This window comes from Fukomys damarensis, unplaced genomic scaffold (assembly GCF_012274545.1).
Source record: "Fukomys damarensis isolate Sample0158 unplaced genomic scaffold, DMR_v1.0_HiC HiC_scaffold_10, whole genome shotgun sequence".
Classification (NCBI taxonomy): Eukaryota; Metazoa; Chordata; class Mammalia; order Rodentia; family Bathyergidae; genus Fukomys; species Fukomys damarensis.
Window position 1 is genome coordinate 13,705,814 of NW_022900922.1, and position 19,759 is coordinate 13,725,572.

Sequence of the window (19,759 nt, forward strand, 5' to 3'; positions counted from 1 at the left end):
GGCCCCCCCCCCCCCCCCCGTTTACTCTTCAGAGCGCAAAGCAGAGCCTGACCAGCAACACAAGACAGTGGGACACCGAGCGCCTGGATACTCACACGTGATGCCGATCTTGTACAGCTCTCTGAATTTTTGATTGTAGCCTTCCCCGGGCACGTAATCCCCCAGGCCGATGGTGCTCAGGGAAATAAAACAAAAGTAAAAGGATTCAAGGAAGTTCCAGTCGTCCTCCAGGACTGAGAACACGGCAGCCGGGATGAAGAAGAAGCAGGACACGGTGACGAAGCCAAGGACAACAGCATGGACAATGGCCACCACCTGCTTGGAGAAGCCCCAGCGGATGTGGAAGTAGAGGACCGGTCTGCGGGTGACGTGCACGGTGATGCGCTGGACCACGGCAGTCAGAAACAGGAGCGTGAAGGGGATGCCGATGACCGAGTAGATGATGCAGAAGGCCTTGCCCCCATCTGACAGGGGCACGGTGTGGCCATAACCTGCAAGGACAGGAGGCTGGCTGAGAGAGGCAGAGGTCGGCCCGGGACGTAAGCTTTTAAACTAGGTAAGTCAACTGCCTGCATGTATTACCCTCAAACGAGGAGACACATGAGACTTCAACTCTGATCTTTAAGAATCCAGCATATTGTTGCACTGGTCAAATTCACCTGTAGAGTAGGACGTGGTGGCGCATGCCTGTAATCCCAGCACTCGGGAGGCTGAAGCAGGAGGATCGCTGAGAGTTCAAGACCAGCCTGGGCTACACAGTGAGTTCCAGGGCAGTCTGAACTACACAGTGAGACCCTGTCTAAAAAAAAAAAAAAAAAAAAAAATTTACCTGTAGATGCCAAGCATTAGAAAGCCACCATTCTTTATAAAATCTGACTAGCTCTTCTCACACAATGGGCTCTGGTTTAAGATTCACCTTCAGGCTGAGCAGGAGGAAGAAGGGCTGTAGGCTGAGGTGTGGCCCGCAGCACCTCAGACCAGGAGGAAAAGCCAGTAAGAGGACAATCATCTGTGAGAGCTGACATGTGCCACCCAGGAGGGTCCTCATGACGGAATGCTTTAACCTCAATGTCTGACAAACACAGATGAGTGAGGGGAAATGACATGGTAAGAGGGGAAAGGGAGGGGTGGCATCAATCAAGATAAAGACAGCAAATGGTAGAAATGAGACTGGAGCTCACTAACTCATAGGACTGAACAATTCTTTTAAAATATTTTACCCAATTACTGTATCCAGTGAAATGGCACATTTCAAAACCCCTACATGTCCTCCCTTGTCTTCTCCAAACATTCAAAGATGCCATACATTCCCAAAACAGACATTGAAACAATTTCATTAAGACCGGTGGTCATAATACTTAACTGATTTGCTTTCCACAAGATTTGAGTCATTTCCAAATTGCTAAACAAGGGGCAAATGCCAGCAAGGGGACCTAGTCAGGGATGAGGGCGGGTGGGCCATTTAAAAAATCTCATGAGCCCTTCCTCCCCAAAGGTCAAACATGTCTAAACAAGTCGGCCCAAGAAAAAGCCAACTAAGTTAATTTTAAGCGCAATTTAATTCCAAAAAACTGATACATGAATATAATTGAGGGCTGGGGATATAGCCCAGTGCCACCTCACCTGCTTGGCAAGCTCAAGGTCCTGAGTTCAATTCCCATTACCGGAAAAAAAAAAAAAAACCAAACATGAATATAATTGAAAAGTATAACTGGATCCTAGAATATATCTTACCAAAAAGCAAACACCTCCAAAAGCCCTCGGTTGCAGATTCAAACTGTGTTTCACATTGAAGGCCCAGATATGTGCAGTTAGAATAAAGCTTCCTTGGTTATTCTTAGCTTGCTGTCCCAGGAGCACACAGTTGATGAATGAACTATAGTACATCCCAGAAATCCCCTGAACTTGTACGCAGATGCACACATCCACCCACATATGTCTGTCTTTGTGGAGATTCCACAGCCTAGATCCTCACAGAGGTACGTGTTGCCCTTGGCTCAGAACCACTGCTCTGAGAATCAGTTCCGAATGCATCTGGTCCCTGTGTAACCGACAGCTCCTGGGATGCTGTGGCTAATTAAAAAGGGAAATGGGCGGGTCGGAGCATTCACAGGTAACAGGAAGGATGGTGACAGTGTTCATCAAATATTATCTGTGCAGCATATGGAATTGGGGAGATGGAAATGTTTATTTTTGAGAGAGGAGAATAAGATTTGTTGGCAGTAAAGCCACCCATACACAGAAACACTGGGGCTGATGGGAGCTATGATTTTAGTCAGGAGTGAGGAAGGATATTCTGAAAATCAGGGGTACCTGGAGATAATCTCGGAAAATAGAACTTTACTTAACCATAATGAAGCCAACTGGCAAGTGATAAGCAACTTAGTTACAAGGCTATGACTAAAAGCCCTCAGAGAAGCTGAGACTACAAGGTGTGAATTTAACTTCTACAGGATTGTGTGAAGATAAGATGGCCAATTCTGTTGGCAAAAGTCTACGTACATAATTTCCATTCCTTTTTGGGGGGGAATGGTTTAAAAATAACTTCTTAAAAAGTGTGACACAGTGGCCGGGGATTTGGCTCAGTGGTTCCGAAGCCTGCTTTGTGAGCACAACGGCCTGAGTTTGATAACTGGTATAAAAAATAAATAAAATATAGAAAGAAAGAAAGAAGAAAAGGGTGACACACCTATGTAAAACAGCCCACATCTTCTGTATCACCTGTTCCAATAAATGACACAATTCAGATTCCAAGAGGGAGAAAAAAGCAAACAAAATTTCTAGTTGTAAAATGTTTTAGTATAAAATTTTTACTTTCAAATTTTAATAGCTTTTTATTAGAATGTTAACTAATTCTCATGTTATCTTTAAGCAATAATCATTATAAGACTCTAAGGTCTCTCCACATAATGGCATTTTTATGCCAGGAAGAGTCTCACTAAGAGATTAAAAATCACCAACATGCAGATTTGTACTGACAGTCACTTTTGTTCTCCAGATGTTTACATAAATAATTTTTGTTAATGGAAAGTAAAACGTGAAATGTACTTCTCATCTGTGTTCCCATTCTCAGTACAGCTCATACTGAGGAAACCAACCTCAGCACTGATTACACAGCAATTCTTTTGCAACTTAGTGTACCTTATGGAAGCTCTCAGCTCTGCTGAATACTAATGAGATGACCAATAGCTATTCAAGTTCAGTCACCTGAACCTCCAGATTAATCAAAAAACAAATCTCGTATTTCTAAATATGAAACAAAGCTCATATTAAAACCCATTATAAACAATGACACATTTAGCAAAACAACACAGCTGGCATATTTGGGAGTCCTTTCCTTTTTTTAAGGCTAGTCACATAATTTTAAGGCCCAAAAGACTGAGCATGTAATACGGAACTGACTTCAAAATTTTAGTTAGGACTTGGAGTGTAATTCCCACCTACTTGATGCTGCTGGGGTCCTTAGAGCTCTGCCACCCATGGATGGTCGAATGCGTGGCAGTCTCCTCCAGAAAAATCGTCCCAGACACAGCCTGAAACATTTAACCAACAATCTGGGCATCCCTGACCTCAAGCAAGTTGACACATAAAATAAACCATTATCATTGGGGAAAGTGTCTTATTGTGTAGGTTTTATTCTCCAGGTACAGTGAGGCCCAGAGATTAGGAGATGAGCATCACTGGAAAGCCAAAAGTAGGGACATAGCACACCACACCACAGGGGATCACACAGGGACACCACAGGTTAGTTAGGACACAGGAAGGAAGGGGTCCTTGCTGTGGCCTCTGCAAAAGTGGGTACGAAGCAGGGCACACAGGGTTGGGGTTGTCTAGCTTGAACTATCAGTGGATGTCTTTAGTTGCCTGGTGCCTGCACTGGGGTGATCACAGCAAAGGGACTGTTGCCCCAGTGTAAGAGCCCAAGAAAGGGGTGGGGTAGAGGAGTATGGGCTGGGTGGTTTGATTTGCACATGTGAAACACACTCAAATGTGTGACCATGACTATCTAGGAACTGGCCAGCTCTGGAAGGGGAAGACCACTCCAGGATGCCAAAGGATCAGAACAAAAAGACATACTTAGCACACAGGGAGCTTGATCTCCATCCCACCTAGAAGTGGCACTGGGTGCAAGAGCTCCTTCCAGTAACCATGTCAGTAAGATTCCAGTGCTCTGGACAGGGATGAGGGAGACATACTGGAGAGAAAGAGCCCTTCAGAGGAGGTCAGGAAATCTGGCCCATGGAGATTATAATCTGAATGCTGCGCACTTCGAAAGCCTTTACATTATTCTATGTTTGAGACTTGCTAATTCATACAGAACCCCCCAGGGCTGGGAAGAGCCTTTGGATGAGAAAATGAGAGTGGAGCATTGGTACCTGATAACAGGAATGGTGCTGTGTGCCGTCTAAAAAGGCTCCTTTAATCTCTGCATCTGTTCTTTGAGATGAGCTGTGTGTCCTTGCTGTATAGATGAAGGGGCTACAGTAATTCAGTTTACCAAAGCCTCAACAGCAAGTGCAGGAAGGAAGCACAATTAGAACCATGTTTGCCAGCCTTTTGAATTTGGCCATGGAGAGGGGTGATGTGTGGTGAAGAACAAGCAAAAAATACAAGAGGGGTGAGGGCCAACTAGGTAGAAAATAAAAGTTATGTAACATTTTGCACAGAAAAATGGAACTCTAAAATTTACTTTGAGATGAACAATTCTTCTGAGCACAAAACAACCCCACCTCACCCAGTCCTTAACCCTGCCAAAAGTGATGGAATATGCAGATACCTGCCCCAGGAAGCTAGAGCCTGGTTTCTTCTCCAGGAGAAAGAAGAGGTTAGCTAAAAATGGCTGCAAGTGATAAAGTGTGCAGACCCATATTATTGCTCTGTGCTCCCCTGTCCTCTGTTCCTTACTATAAAAGACTCTTACACCCACCTATACATGGGAGATGGTGATTTCAGGCGAATGGATGCCTTCTCCTCAGAGCTATCTTGAAATAAATCTTTTTTTCCTTTTTATCAAAACATATGGCCTCCTTTGATTTGGTCAGGGGCAAGCAAAGAAGAGCATATGAACTTAAGTGACCAGAGACAGTTGGAGAAATGAGAAATCCCTGGGTGATTCCAGAATAAAGATGCTCTGAGATAGAGCAGACCTAACACAATAACCAAAAGAACTCAGCTAACCCAAGCTGAGAGCTCCTAGGTTTTGTAAAAGGCAGTTTAGCTAGTGAGCAGATAAGTAGGCAGCCAGTAAGGGACAGGGCCTAAGATAGAGTGGGCTGGTTAGAAACAAAATAGCACAGCAAGTAGAACAGGTAGTTAAGCTTAGAAATGTAAACACAAACACAGGAAAATGGAGCAAGAGTTAAGGTTAGAACCCTAACTCTCAGGGAAAAACAAAAACAAACAAACAAAAAAACTTCTTGGGCAGAATACACTAGGTTAACTAACAAGTCCTTCCTACTTCTGGGCTAGATATGGAGGAATTTAAGAAATACAGGGTGGCTGGGGATTTAGCTCAGTGGTGCCACCCCCTGTCTCCCAAGCACAGGGTCTGGAGTTCAACCCCCAGAACAAAAAAAAAAAAAAAAAAATTTCTTCCAATTTCTTCCAAGACCTGTCATGTAAAGGTACAAGATCCCAATAATGAATATAACTGTACTGTATACCTAAAATGTACCAATAAACTCAATTAAAAAAAAAGGAATACAGGGTGTTTCTTTTGAAGTCAGCCAGCTGAGTAGCTGATTTTCAAGCATAATAACCCCAATTGGTTATTCTAAACCCACAGACCCACCTATGATAGGTAATCACTGGGTAACTGAACAAATTCCTGTTTCTGTTTGTCCATAAAAGACCGAAACAAAGACAGGATTATAGCACTCCACTTCCTGGCTATTGGGAGCCTTCCCCCCGACTTCTTCTATTTCCAATAAACCCTTCCTGTTTAACCTCCTTTTCATCCACGATTTCATTCTTTGATTTCGTGAGAAAACAGGCTTAGTTTTTATGGTGATAGCTATTTCACTAGGACCCTTCCCACCTCACCCTTTCTGATTTGGTGGCCCTGGGCAAGGACCAGTCTGCCTTGTCATAACACGTCCTGCCTCCACCAGACTGGAGTCCAAAGTCCAGCAGCTCAAACTGCTTCTGATTCATGGTGGCCTTAGCTTTGGGGTTATTCCCAGGACTGCTGTTCACCCTTGGTCTAATCTGCATGAAGTATCCAAGACATCCCTAGCCCTCTGGTCCCAATTCCATGAGAATAGGATTAAAAGACTACAGAATCAGCTTAAAGCCTGAATGACTCCGCCTCATCTGTCATTTCCAAAAGGTGATGGGGCTGTGTGGATGTATGACCACACTACTCTAGGATCCTCCGGAGTCCTGAAGGCAAGACAATCTCTGATTGCCAGAAAACAATCCTCTTGCAGTCTTTTATCTGCAGCCCAATCAGTCAACAGGTTTCAACAAGACCCATACACAGACCACCTCTCTCCCGGGTTTCTCGAGAGGCCCTCTCCCCGTCCTTCGTTGGACCACACATTGCCTCACCCTAGGTTGTGTGCCACATGACAACTCTCATCATTGAATAAATACTTCCTCTGCTCGCTGGATATCGTGGTTCTTTCCAGTAGACAAAGGTTTCCACCTTCTAGTGGTGACTGCAGCCCACATAAGCCTTCTGCAGGCACTGGCGGCCCGTGGCAGAGAAGACACTGTTCACACCAGCTGCTGTCATCATCCAGCAGCAGCACCCAGTGCTCCTCCAGTGTCAGAGCACACATGGCCAGTGCCTGCGCTCCAACTATGTTTGTAATCTTTCTCCCCTGGGCTGCTGGGAGAAGGAGTTAGAACTTGCCCCCGAAACTGATTAGCACAAGCTGAGGAGGAACCCTACTTTGCAGTCTAGTTACTGTATGTCCTTTCCTTATTTTTAAAAACATTTCCTTCTCTCTCATTCTTGACCAGGCAGAACTTTTAGTAATAGGTCAATAATAAGGAAACATTCAAGAAGCTCACAGAGACAACAGATGTAGTTTTTCTTAAGGCCCCAAGATCTTGACGTAGACAGTTACTTCCTCTAGCTGCCGCTTTCCTGTTGGCTTTCAGATTTGACATAATTACCCTGCAGCTATCACTATCCTGAGGTTCAAAAAGTATTCCATTGTAAAGGTTTCCCAGAGAGGTACTTTTACATCAGGGATTTATAATTCACGCTGTAGACATTTCCCCTAGGCAGGGATGCTGTGCAGACAAGAAAGGACTTAAACTCCTCTTCCCCTGGGAACGTCTGACCCATGTCCTATGGGAGCCTGGCTCTGAAGATGTTGGATGACCAGGAGTCACCGCTTACTTGCTGAATTTCCAATATGCCCCCTCTTCCACAAATAATCAGTGTACCTTTTGCTTGGCCTGAATGCTTAACTGCAGACTAGAAAAAAGTGTTCCCTGACTCTCAAGCCATGTGAAGGGGTAACAGCAGCAGTGGCTACACAACCTTGTTTTCTGCCGCCCTAATCAAGATCAGATTTGCATGTAAAACTGCCCCTTTGAAAGTTAATCCTTGTTTGCCCTTTGTTCAGTGTAACAGCTTCTACAGTACCCTCTTTAAATGGTGGAGGTATTAACTGCCAAAGCCAATTCTTCCAGGAAAAAGGGTCAAAGAGAAAAATTAAATTTTAAAAAATTGTTGTCCCCAGATCTCCAGGTTGGTAATCTTTCTTAACTTTTTCAGAACCCAGAACACCTGGTGGTCTGCAAATCAAAGTGTAGGCCAAGGACTTGCTAATCCTGTTCTCTAATTAAAATAAGAAAAAATGTTTACTTTGCATGAAAATAGTGTTTATCTAAAAGGTTTATCTAATAAAGGATTGGCCCAGGAGAAGAAGATCAATTATAATCACAGAAATATTCCCACTGAAGAGAAGAGAAAACCAGCAAGTCTAGAGGCTAGATGCCCAACTTAATGCACAGCCTTCTGGGGCTCCCTGCTCTCTAGCCCACTACTCCCCTTTCTTCCTGATAAAAACCCTTCCACGTGAACAAATTCTTCGAAAATGGTCATTAGGATGAAAATGCAGCCTTTTCCCCAATCCGTTCTCTTAACATAAGTAAAACATGATTTCCTTGCCATCACTTGGCCCTGAATATTGGCTGTCATGCAGCAAGCAGAACCGAACAATGATCAGGTCCTCAAGATTCCACTGAATCAAGCCACACCCACACTCCATTCATAATGACGCAAAATAGCCACAAGGTGTCCACAACCCTGGGAAGAAAACATGGCATCCATTGCACCTTGATGGGACTCTACACCTTTTGGAGGCAAATGTTCATGTAATAAAGTATAATTTCTTTCTTACTACTTTAAAGACTTTGGTAAGGGAACAAGATGATGATAAAAAAGACCAACTTGAACACATTTAAATTTGAAAATGCTTATTTGAGCATGCAGCAGTCGATGAATCTGGGCACCATTCAGCAAGTGGCTCCAAGGAGAGGCAACAGAGAAAACTTTATAATGTATTTGCAGAACCAAGACAATGGAAACAACTTCAATTGGTTGGAGTAGAAAGTCTGTAGTTGGTGGCCTAAGAGGTAGTTTTATCTATTTAGCTTTTAAGTGGGCAGTCGACAAGGGGGTGGGTCTAAGATGGAGTCAGGGTGGTCAGTCTTCCAAGAGAACAGCATAGGAAACAGAATTAAGGGTTAACTCAAGCCATGTAGATCACTAAGCTCAGGAATGTAAAAGCTAAAACATGTTAACTGATCCCCTCTTCCCTGTGACTTTTTTCTCACCCATTACATACATAGCAAGATTCCTGTCTGGCCAAAGAATGTTTAATTAGTGCACAAGACACTGTGTGCTCTGTCTGTAGGTCATTTTAGAGCATTGGCAACCCATATTCAAATCCTATAGGCCAAGTTCACCTTCACTTGTTATGGCCAGAGACTTGGCCACCTAGATATAAAAGACCCTTACAAAGAGATCACTCCGGTGACCCTTTTCAGGAACCCTCCCAATCATCAGGAGCTTTCTTTCTTCTTATATGTCCAATAATCACTCCTCTTCTTCCTTTGTGATTCTATTTTTTACTTCAGCCTGCTAATAGCTGTTCCTGACTAGAACAGTTCATCATTTCAATTTACTCTTTAAGCTTTGTTTTGTTCAAGAAATAATTTGAAGTGTTACAGCCACCCCAGTTTAATGGTCTCGTGGTTAGTTACCATTCTATCACTGTGACAGAATACCCAAGAAGAATAACTTAAAGGAGGAAAACTTTTTCAGAGGTTACAGCCCATGGTCAGCTGGCTCTGTTGTTGTTAGGCCTATGGCAAGGCGACCACATCATGCTGGAAGAGAATGGAGGTGAAAGCTGCTCACTTCAGGACAGCTAAGGGGCAGAGAAAAAAGGAAAGACCTTGTGCTGGAAGGCTTCCCTCTGCTACTTTTGTCCACCTCAGGCCCGCAGCTAACTGGCTGGTGCTACCACATTTAAGGGGGTTCTCTCCTCTCAATTTGTTGTCCCACTCACCAGCTGCCTCTGGAAACATCCAGACACACCCAGAAGTGTGCTTTGCTAATGTTGTGTTTCTCAACCCAATCAAGTTGACAGTTAAGATTAACTACCGTATCTCTCAATTAGAATTTTTTAAGCATTGTGGACTATTTCTTGAATTTGAATTTTGGTTCTTCCTCTGACTGACTGAGGGCCCATGTGCCCTAGTTCTCCTGTCTGTCAAGGATGAACACTACTTCTACCTCGTGTAGGTGTCATGAGGACTAAGTGAAAAGTACCACAATGAACACAGATGCAGCACGTATGAAACAGCAGAAAAGTAAACTCTCCCACTGATGCTAACAGAAAAGACTTAATGAGTTAGCCCAACAATATTTATGTCCTGTCAGACGGGCCATAATTCCAAGGCTTACTAGTTAGAGATTACCTTTGTGTTCCATTCTGTTTGCGGCATACAGTTTAATTCTTCCCGGTCCTTCAAGATATCTTCTGCTATGCCAATGGCTAGGGGTTATTAAAACAGTTCCTAATAACAAGTGACAAAAAATTCTATAGAGTCCTAAATTTCATTACAAAGGCTGGGAGGGTGAAAAGATAAGGGAAGTTAATCCGTTAGCCACAGGTGAAACTAACAAAACAAGAGTTTTATGCTGAAATCTCAACATAAATCCCATGACAACTGACTACCAGGACCATACCACACTGTTTCATTGTTTCAGTATATACTTTCAGAACTATTAACCCTGGGCCGGGGATTTAGCTCAGTGGTAACACTGCCTGCTTCGCAAGTGCAAGGACTGGAGTTCAATCCCCTGTACCAAAAACAAAACAAAAAACTATTAACCCCAACCAATTCAGAAGCAACAATTACATCTCCTTACAGACCAGCTCTCCTAATCCAAAGGTTCCACAGCTTTGCATTATTAGGTTGCACTTCTTTCTTTCCCCAGAGTTTATAAAAATGCTTTTAGCTCTGCTCTGGTGGACATTTTCCAGATGCTGCCCAGTCTTGCTGCTGGTATTTATAGGAATTTTGAAAGACTTGGTCCTTGCTTTCTGATTACCAACTGTAATGGCTCCATAAACCCTTTTATTTCAGAGTTTCATTGAACTCAAGAGTTTTGGTTTAACACTATTGAAGACAACGACGGTGCTTATAGAACAAGCTAATATATAGGAATTTTGAGGCTACTCTGTATTTGGGAAAGCACCGATGATCCCCAACACAAATCTTCTGAAGTTCTCACTCCCCCATAGCAAAATAACCCAATAAGGCAGCCATTTAGCACAATTTACAGCTGGATAATGATAGATTCCAACAACTCAAGGTAGGTAAGAACTATAGGTTTCTTCTCATACTTCTCTATTATGTAGTATACTATATAGTATAGTATGATATAATATAGTATAGTGGGGGCAAGAGTCAAAGCACTGTAAACTTAGGTATATCAGCATTCTCAGGTGTCTGAACAGTAGTTACTGAAAAAGCTTCCAAGAGATAGATGTGACACTGTGTTAGCAGATGCATTCAACAAAATTCGGGGCAACTCAGGGAACATAATCTCAAGGATCTTTCAGCAGAGCATATCAAAGGATGGAGTCTTAGATCTAGAATCCTGTTCCAGGACCGGGGATGTAGTTCAGTGTTGCCACTGCCTGCCTTGCAAGCACAAGGACCTGAGTTCAATCCTCAGCACATAAAAAAAAAAAAAAAAAAAAATCTTGCTCTGAAGGATGTCTATTTGCTAGATTTCCAAAGACTGGATACCCCTTCATGCAAGGGTAGAAGAACAGTATCTCTAGCCAGTCTATCTTTCCTAATTAGAAAACCACTTCACCAATGAAAAATAACCCCTGGCATTCCTTTTGCTAATTAATAAACTCTAGTCTAGCTACTTAACCATTCGTTGAGTACGGTCTGTCACATAATAACTCATTTCTCCTGGGGTGTATATTCCTAATTAGGAAACTTCAAGTGTTAACTTCTTTGTCCCCTAGGTTGTAGATTAATTGATAGGGAAGACTATTGTGTCTACTAGGAAAGTAAAACGTCCTGTTATACTTGGATGACAGATTCTTCTTGGAATCTGGATCCTCTTGTTGGCTGTAGTCTAGGTTATGGCCCAATCCTTGTGAAACCCTTTCAGCAAAGGCTTGACAGAGGTCTCCCATAGATATAGGGCCATCTTGCTCCCCCAATAAAGAAAGGGAGGAGCAAGGGCTACCTATACCGAAAAAGGACAGGTAACTTGAGAAAGAGACAAACTTTGGCCATTATAAGGCACTGAGATTTGGGGGCCCTGTTACTATAGCTTTTCCTGGTAAAAATTAACTAATATGGAATACCAGGAAAAAAACTGTGAAAAGCGAAGAAGGTATGTGGCATAGGGAAAACAAGAATGACAGAATGCAGAGTGTTGATGGCTGGTGTATAAACAGACTGTGTAATTGTTATACACAAGTCTAAATTTGAAAAAAACTATGCATAATAACAAGTTAAAAAGAAAAGGTTTGAGATGTAATGTTGGAACACCATTGTTCATTTAGTCAACTTCTGGTATGAATATTCTACATTTTCACTTTTGCAATGCCTGCTTCTGTAAAACTGTACCTTCCCATTCATATAACAGAAGATAAACAGAGTTCAGAACTGTGACACCTAAAAGTATTAAGACACAACCAAATGAGATTTCTTAATTTGAAGCCCACCAAATCTATAATAATTTCATAGTCTCCTAGATGGGAGCATTGTTAAAACCTCAGAATGTTCCTTAAGGATTCAAACTCTCAGGCCAAGTGCACAGAGGGAATAAGTTTGGGGTTTTCTCAGCAGTGTTCTTGGGGATTTAAACTAAGTCAGCCATGGGCCCTTGTTTAACACTAGAGGCCAAGTTCTGGAAGGAGCCCATGGCATCTGCCAAGGCTGGAGGCTAGGGATATTGATCTTACCAACCCATAGGGAGCCTGTAGTGCTCCAGAAATGCTCTTCTCCTGAACAGTTGTACCCCGCCCACTAGGCATTCTGAGTCGGCTCTCACCAGCCTATGGACTGCTATGGTGCACAATGACCCTTCCAGAGCAGAGACCTTCACAATGGCATCCAGGGCTGAACCAAGGATGAACAAGTGACCGAGGCGGGGCCTTCACAGGCAGAAACTCAACTATAGCTGTGGCTCCAGGAAGGGTCCCAGAGGACCCGGAAGACTTGTCCTCTCCCTGAGGCTGCAGTGGTATCCACCACAGGGTTTCCTTTGCCATAAAGTTTCAACTCGTGTTTGCTGAGCCTGACCACACACCTGGCCATGAGATCTGACACCACCATGCACACTTGTGAATGAAGCATTAAGTGTGCAGAGCCTCTCCCGAGACAAAGGACTTACAGAAGCCAGACAATCGCACACACCCAAGGAGCTACCAGGAAGCCTTCATCTGTGGCAAAGTTGTATTAAAGGAAAGACATCAGTGAAAGGAGCAGGGCACAGATGACATACCATTCGTAAAACTGACACTTTAATAAGGGATTTACGTTCCACATTACAGAAGATTAAATATTTAGTGCAACAAAGTCATCTTGTAACACACGAAATGCTGGGTGTGCAGGGGGGAAGCAGACAGATGTGAGGGGAAGACAACTCCCTGCTCCAGGTTGGGAGGAAAGCCTTCTGGATTCTAAGCACACACCCTCCCCACAGAGGGTTCAACCTGAGCTTCTGCGGCTTCTATATTATCAAGTCCCTGAATTACTTCCCTCCTCATCTTTCTCGGCTTCTAAGCACCACTGACTACACAGGTTCCCCCTTGTCCTTGAAATACCTCTTCCCTTGACTTCACTCGTGTCCCTCGCACTTCCATCTGCCAGGCCGTGGATCTGTGTTCTTTCACCTTGACCAGCCTGCCACACTGAAAACCTCTACTCCAACTGCACTCACTGCCTGCAAGGGTTTCCTGTCTTTTTTACCTCATGGTCTACAGAAAACCAGGGCCTAAAAACCAGGGCCACCCTGAGAGGCGAGGGGACATCAGAGTCCAGCCTACCTGTGACCTACTATGAGGCAGTTTAGCTATTTAGCTTATAAACAGGCAGACACATCCTTATCCCTCAACTCAGAGTAACTGCCGATACACCACTGTACCTCTCTACCTGCCAAAACTTCACAGCACAGCCACCTCCCTGCACCCCTCCTTCAGCCCAGAGAAAGGCTCAGCTATCTATCAGAGAACCCTAGGGCCATCCCTGACTCCACTACACCCCTAAGGTTCTATGCACACGGCCAGAAGACTCCCACAGTTCCTTGCTTTTTCTGTCCCAGCACTGCCACCGTGTCCTCATTCAGCCATTTTTTCCTGCCTCATCTGTTTCTTGTGCTACCATCACCTAGGCGAGGGGGTTAGAGTGAAGACCTCTCCCTACAGGCTCGCTCCACTCCTGGATCTTAGTCACAGGGAACTCAGGATACGCTGGGCCTTTCTCACTTGCATAATTCTACCATGCTGCACCTCTCATCCTTCTGGCCTGGCTCTACACCTTTCAGGGTCCCTCCATGCCAACACATGGCACCCTTCTCTCTGCTGTCCCCAACCCTGGGTAGGAGGCCATGATGTTCCTTCCCATCTCTCCTGAGCTAGGAGTGACCAAAGGACAGAATCCTGAAAGCATTGGTTTCTTCCCACCATCATCACAGACAAGGTGTCCTGCAGTGCTGCAGTCCTCTGAGGCCAAAGGATGAGGATGAAGATGAAAGCAGTGTGCAAAGGCAGGAAATGCTGTCTCAATGACTGAACTGCTTCCCACCTGATCCCCAATGTCAGAAAAAAAGTGACTTGCTGCTCCCATACTTTATGCCACTTGAAAACCGTGCTAATCGGTACTCATTTGCATTATAATTATCAGTTTATGCCTCTGTAAGATATAGGTTGATTACTTAGACTCCATCTGGAACTCAGGAACCTCAGACAGGGCTATGCACCCAGTAAGCTCCCAGGGGCCTGTGCAGACTCAAATCACCTTGAAGGCAGCCTTTTTTTCCCTCCTGGTAGTGGGAATTGAACCCGGGACCTTCACACTGAGCTACATCTACAGCTTTTTTTTTTTTTTTTTTTTTTTTTTTTTTTTTTTAATTTAAGGGTCTCAGTAATTTGCTAGATTTTCCAGGTTGGGCTCAAACTTGTCATCCACCTGCCTCCAGATGCTGAGATAACAGGCACCCACCACCACTCCCAACATCAGAGGCAACACACCCTGACAGGTGGCCTGCCCTGGCTGAGGTCTCCACCTGACTGACTCCCACCACCATCTGGGAGCAGAAGAGAGGACGCCCTGCTGGCACTAGACTCTACCCTTAATTCACACTTACAAGAGCTGGGGATTTTGCTCAGTGGTTCTGCCGCCTGCTTTGCAAGCGCAAGGTCTCGAGTTCAATCCCCGGTACCAAAATAACAAAACAAAACAAAAAACTTACAAGTGTCCTTCTTTGGATAATTCTATGCCCTGGTGTGCCCGTCAGTAAAACATACCCTCCCAGGATTGAGTCACTGGATTCTAAGGCACTCGCCCGTTCAGATAGGACTGATCCTGGAATCGTTAGCTTTCCTGGCTCCGCATCACCTGAGGAACACAGTGCTTAAATTGTAACAGTCAGACGTGGGGCAGACCTGACTTTCATTTTTACAGCATTGTCCCAGAAAACTACTTCTTGGGGAAGCAACTTACAGGGCCACCTATTTACGAAATTAAAAATTCACATGTAAAATGTTATTAAATTGCCATCAGAGGGAAGTGTTTCAGAAAATTTGAAAATAGCATCTGACATCAACTCATTTTATCATTGACACCTACCTATTATTAATTCCTTCCAAGGCCACTGTGTCTTTCTTTCAGGAGAGGAAATTGGAATATAATCATCAGCCGAGCACAAGCTAATCCCTAGGTTAGAAGCAAGGTTAGGCACCCTGAGAAGCCTTCTGTGTTCAGCAGTTAAGAATGCATTTCTTCCTTTATTACTTGACTTGACACCTTGCAATAAATCAAAGGCAGAGTTTAAGCCCACACTAACATCGATGTCGTGTGACTGCTAATTCCTGTGTTTCCAAGCTTTTTAGAAATGATATATGTCTTCAAAAAGCTATATTTCACTCAGAGGAATATGTTTCCAACTTGTTCATGTGCTACCAAGAATGTTTAACTCTTCAGACCAGGATTATCTGCTTTTTGCCTAGCTGCTTCCAGTCTATCTGGGAGTAGAAGTCTTACCTTGGATTCCCCCTTTGGACAGAGAGCTTAGTCAGTCTCCTTTGCAAACCTTGGCCTTCATCAGAAAAATGAGAATGCTGAAGGAATAGCAGCAAGTACTTCCCTCCTACTGCTTTTTAAAAAAATTTTTTTTTTCTGGTACCAGGGATTGAATTCAGGGCCTTTGCTCTAAACTGCATCCCCAGTCCCTTTTTTATTTTGAGACAAGATCCTGCTAACTTTCTTAGTCTGGCCTCAAACTTCTGATCTTCCCTTGCCTCAGCTTCCTGACTAGCTGGGGTTACAGGTCAGCACCACCACACCTGGCCCAGTGTTTAACCTGTAATGTTTCTTTTCCTTTCATCCCAAAGCTCCAGGTGAGCAACTGCTCTGCTCAAGCATGATGGAGGTGGTGGGAGGAGCCTCAGAGTTGAGCCCTGATCTGCCACACCTGGAAGAAGGATCCATCGCTCAGGACTGCTTTTCAGGGAGGAGTGCTCAGTATGTAGCCAGGAGGGCCAACCCCAAACCAAAACCCAGCAAATACAGGAACCACCATAATGCCAAGTTCCTTCAAACACTGATGGTCTCATAGCTGAGTTTTAAATAACTGGATGACTTTCAAAAACATCTGTTCTTTCCTGGTGATATTAATGGGAAAGAGGATCCAGCATGCTCAGTTCCTTATACTGGGTTGCAGATGCCCATACTGTATTTTCTAATGAGAAGTACGTACTTTGGCCAAATGGTAGCCTGCTGTGCATATCACTAGCTATGCTGGAGGAACACAGAAAACAATCTTTGTGTTCACCCACTTGGTATGAAAAACAGCAAGTTGTATACACGTCAAAGTGTAAATGGGTGAGTTTTATCCACAATATGTGCCATGTTACATTTTTGTGTGTTTATAATTTCTTATTAAATGTTTTCTTCTGATTTTTCAGGTAGAATTAGCCCAATTCCATACAATGTTGCATGAAAATCTGCTTTTTTAACTGTGGGGGGAGGTAGAAAGTGAGCCATGAGGTGATTGGTAAGTGATGACTTGGATCACAGCCAAAGAAGTCAGTGATATATGACAGATATGATAAGAGAGATATGGCGGCAGATGGAGGTACAGAATGAGGGCCTTGATTCAAAAGGGGAAGAAAGCACTCAAGGAAATGAACGTTTGACTAATCAAAATGCTACAAAATGGCCACGTATACAACGTCAGAACTAAGTCAGGAAATGTTATTAGGTTCTTGCCAGGGATGAAACCTTTTGGATGGAATACCCACACTGTGGTTCGATGTTGGAACTCGTCTGTAACGGGCGATGTGCTACAAGATGTTTGGAAATACACTAATAATGAAATACAAGAAAACATTCTATGCGCATCAATAGTAATACTCAAAACATGTTTATCATGACGCCTCCCTATCTGAACTAAAAGCCTTCATAGCAGGACTTTATCATTCTAATTGTGTTCATGAAAATCTCATAGATTTGTGAAGTGACAGAGGTGGCATTGAGACTGTCAGAATCATGACACTCAGGAGATTTGGTTTCTTTCAAAACTGCCTTTTGGGTAACAAAAAGACCCACCAAGAAAGAAAAAAATAATACAGCAATTTGGCTGCTGTCTGCTCATTTGTTGAAAGCTCTACTTCGAACTGTCAAGCAATTTATATACCATCTGAATACAGAACAACTGGTAAACGACTTGCATCATTTTGTGGTTGTTGGAGGTTTTGGCATCAATGCCAAAGAAACCTTCCAACTATGGTACAAAAATAAAACACTTTGAATCTAGAAATTTATTCTGGAACTCAACTACCAGGTCTTTCTCTGTGCAGTAATAAAGAGAGTAATAAACCGTATGACGTTGTGAACAAACTTGTTGCACCTAGTCAAAAAGTAACCCAAATATCACATTCAACAATCGGTTCACTGGATACCCATTGATGTTGTATTTGCAAAAACAAAAAAAAACACCAGATGAGCAGCACAGCACAGGAACTAGTCATGAGAACAAAATGGTAATTCTGGAAAAAATGTTGCCAAGTTCACAATACAGAATAGTATGGTCTTTGGATTTCAGAAAGACATAACATTGGATTCCCATATGGAGAAGTAAAACATAGTATCAGTGGCATGGATACTGTCAGCAATACACCAACATGGTAAGATTAATGCTTGTAATCCTTGCACCGGAAGGCTGAGGCTGGAGGATCCTCTAAATCCAAGGTCAGCCTGTTGTACATGGTGAGTTCAACGCTAGCGGGACTATAGCAAGACAATCTCAAAACAAAACAAAACAAAAGGAATTGATAGTGAATCTTCAGCACAGATGAAGCCAGAAAAGGTCACATTTTACAACAAAACAGAGTAGATATTGACAAGTTATGCAGCAGCTATGGAGTTGACCAATGGTTATTTTTACTAGTTCCTAACCACGCTAGGCATATACAGTTTCAGTTTACAAAGAAAATAACAGGCACAAAGTATCATAGAGAAATTTCCTTAGAAGACTTGACTGGAATTGATAAATGATCAATTACAACAAGAGGAAGAACAGTATGTATCTGCCCACAGAACTCCACAAAAGAATTCTGAGCAGACTGGTGAACAGATAGGTGCATCGTGGAAGTCAGTGGCAGTCCGCCAGTGCACAGGGTCCTGAGGTGGCACTTCACTCAGATGAGTGAAGCCCTGAAAACTTGTGTCGCACCTCTTTGAGTGCATATTCAAAGCCTTGCATACTCAATTCAGGAGGTCACCAGGTTGGAGCAGAAGTGCCGGAAGCAGACGCTGGAGTACAGTGGGTATTTGCCCTTTTGTTGAGGAAACTGATCATCAAAAAGCAAAAGCAACAAAAGTGAAAGAATCAGACTGTCTTCTTTTCCTAATCCTCAGGTACTTCTTTTTGTGGCCCCAGAAAGCTCCCTTCTGGGCAGACACAGAACAGAGGAGGGACGGGGCTTGAGCCCACTTTTAGGCTTCTCAAACCAGATGTGTATATGCTTTGATTTACCACTTAAGACCCATGACCTTATAGCAGTGACTACCCACAAAAGAATTTCATTAATGATTTTACTAACATTTTTCTAATTATTTGCTAACTGGCAATTAATTATTACTAATAATTTGAAGCAATTTACTAATGACCCCTTTGGATAAACAACACAACAGAAACACAGCATGGGAGTAAGGGCCTGCTTCTGATAGAAGACAGTCCTGTATCTTTTTCCATCTTTCCACAGCTAAAGATACTTAGTCAAACATTAATTTCTGTAAACTGCATGACAGTGAATACAAAATATCAATTTTATAATTCAAACTGCATATACCTCTCCTCCCTCACAACCACTGAGTGTCTCCAATCTTTAAAGGCTTTTAACTCCTGAGGCTGATTAGCCTGATAGGACCATTTAGATCGAGTTTCTTGCTTCTTCAAAGGCTGAACTGGATTTGCTCTTTATCTAGAGGCTCCCCAGGATGCCCCACATTCTGGCCATCCCATTGTGCCAGAAAACAGAATTCTTGTTGTGCAGGTTTTGAAAGAAATTGCTACAGGTACAGTTAGGACTTTATAGGTCCCCTCTATGGCCCCAGCTTGGTGCTACTGGGAGACAGTAAGAGGTGGGCCCTAGCAAGAGGTCTCAGGTTACTGGGGAAATGCCCTGGGAAGGATGGTGGGTTCCTAGTTCCTTCCTCTCTAGCCGGCTCATGGTCATGAGGTGAACAGATTTCCCCCAACATGCACTCCCTGCCATGACGTTCTGCCTCACCATAGGCCTAGAGCAATAAGGCCAATCTGTCATGGACTAAAACTTCCAAACTGTGAGCCAAAATAAACCTTCCCTCTTCCTAAGTTTATTATCTCAGATATTTTATAGCAGTGATGGAGAGCTAACTAACACAGAAACCAAACATGGAAATCAAAGTATTTCTCTCCAAAATACACATAATCCTTGAACTGGTTAAAATCGAATGTAGCAGAGCTCTTTTTTTTTTTTTTTTTTTTTTT

The 19,759-nt window shown here is 43.3% G+C and overlaps 1 protein-coding gene across 1 annotated transcript in view; it reads right to left on the reverse strand.

Moving 5' to 3' along the window:
- The window catches only part of Kcnk1 (potassium two pore domain channel subfamily K member 1), a 39,296-nt gene that overhangs the window by 3,632 nt on the left and 15,905 nt on the right, over window positions 1–19,759 (reverse strand). Inside the window, exon 3 of the mRNA XM_010622010.2 lies at window positions 96–491. Coding sequence (XP_010620312.1) covers window positions 96–491 — 396 coding nt within the window. The remainder of the gene's footprint in view (window positions 1–95; window positions 492–19,759) is intronic.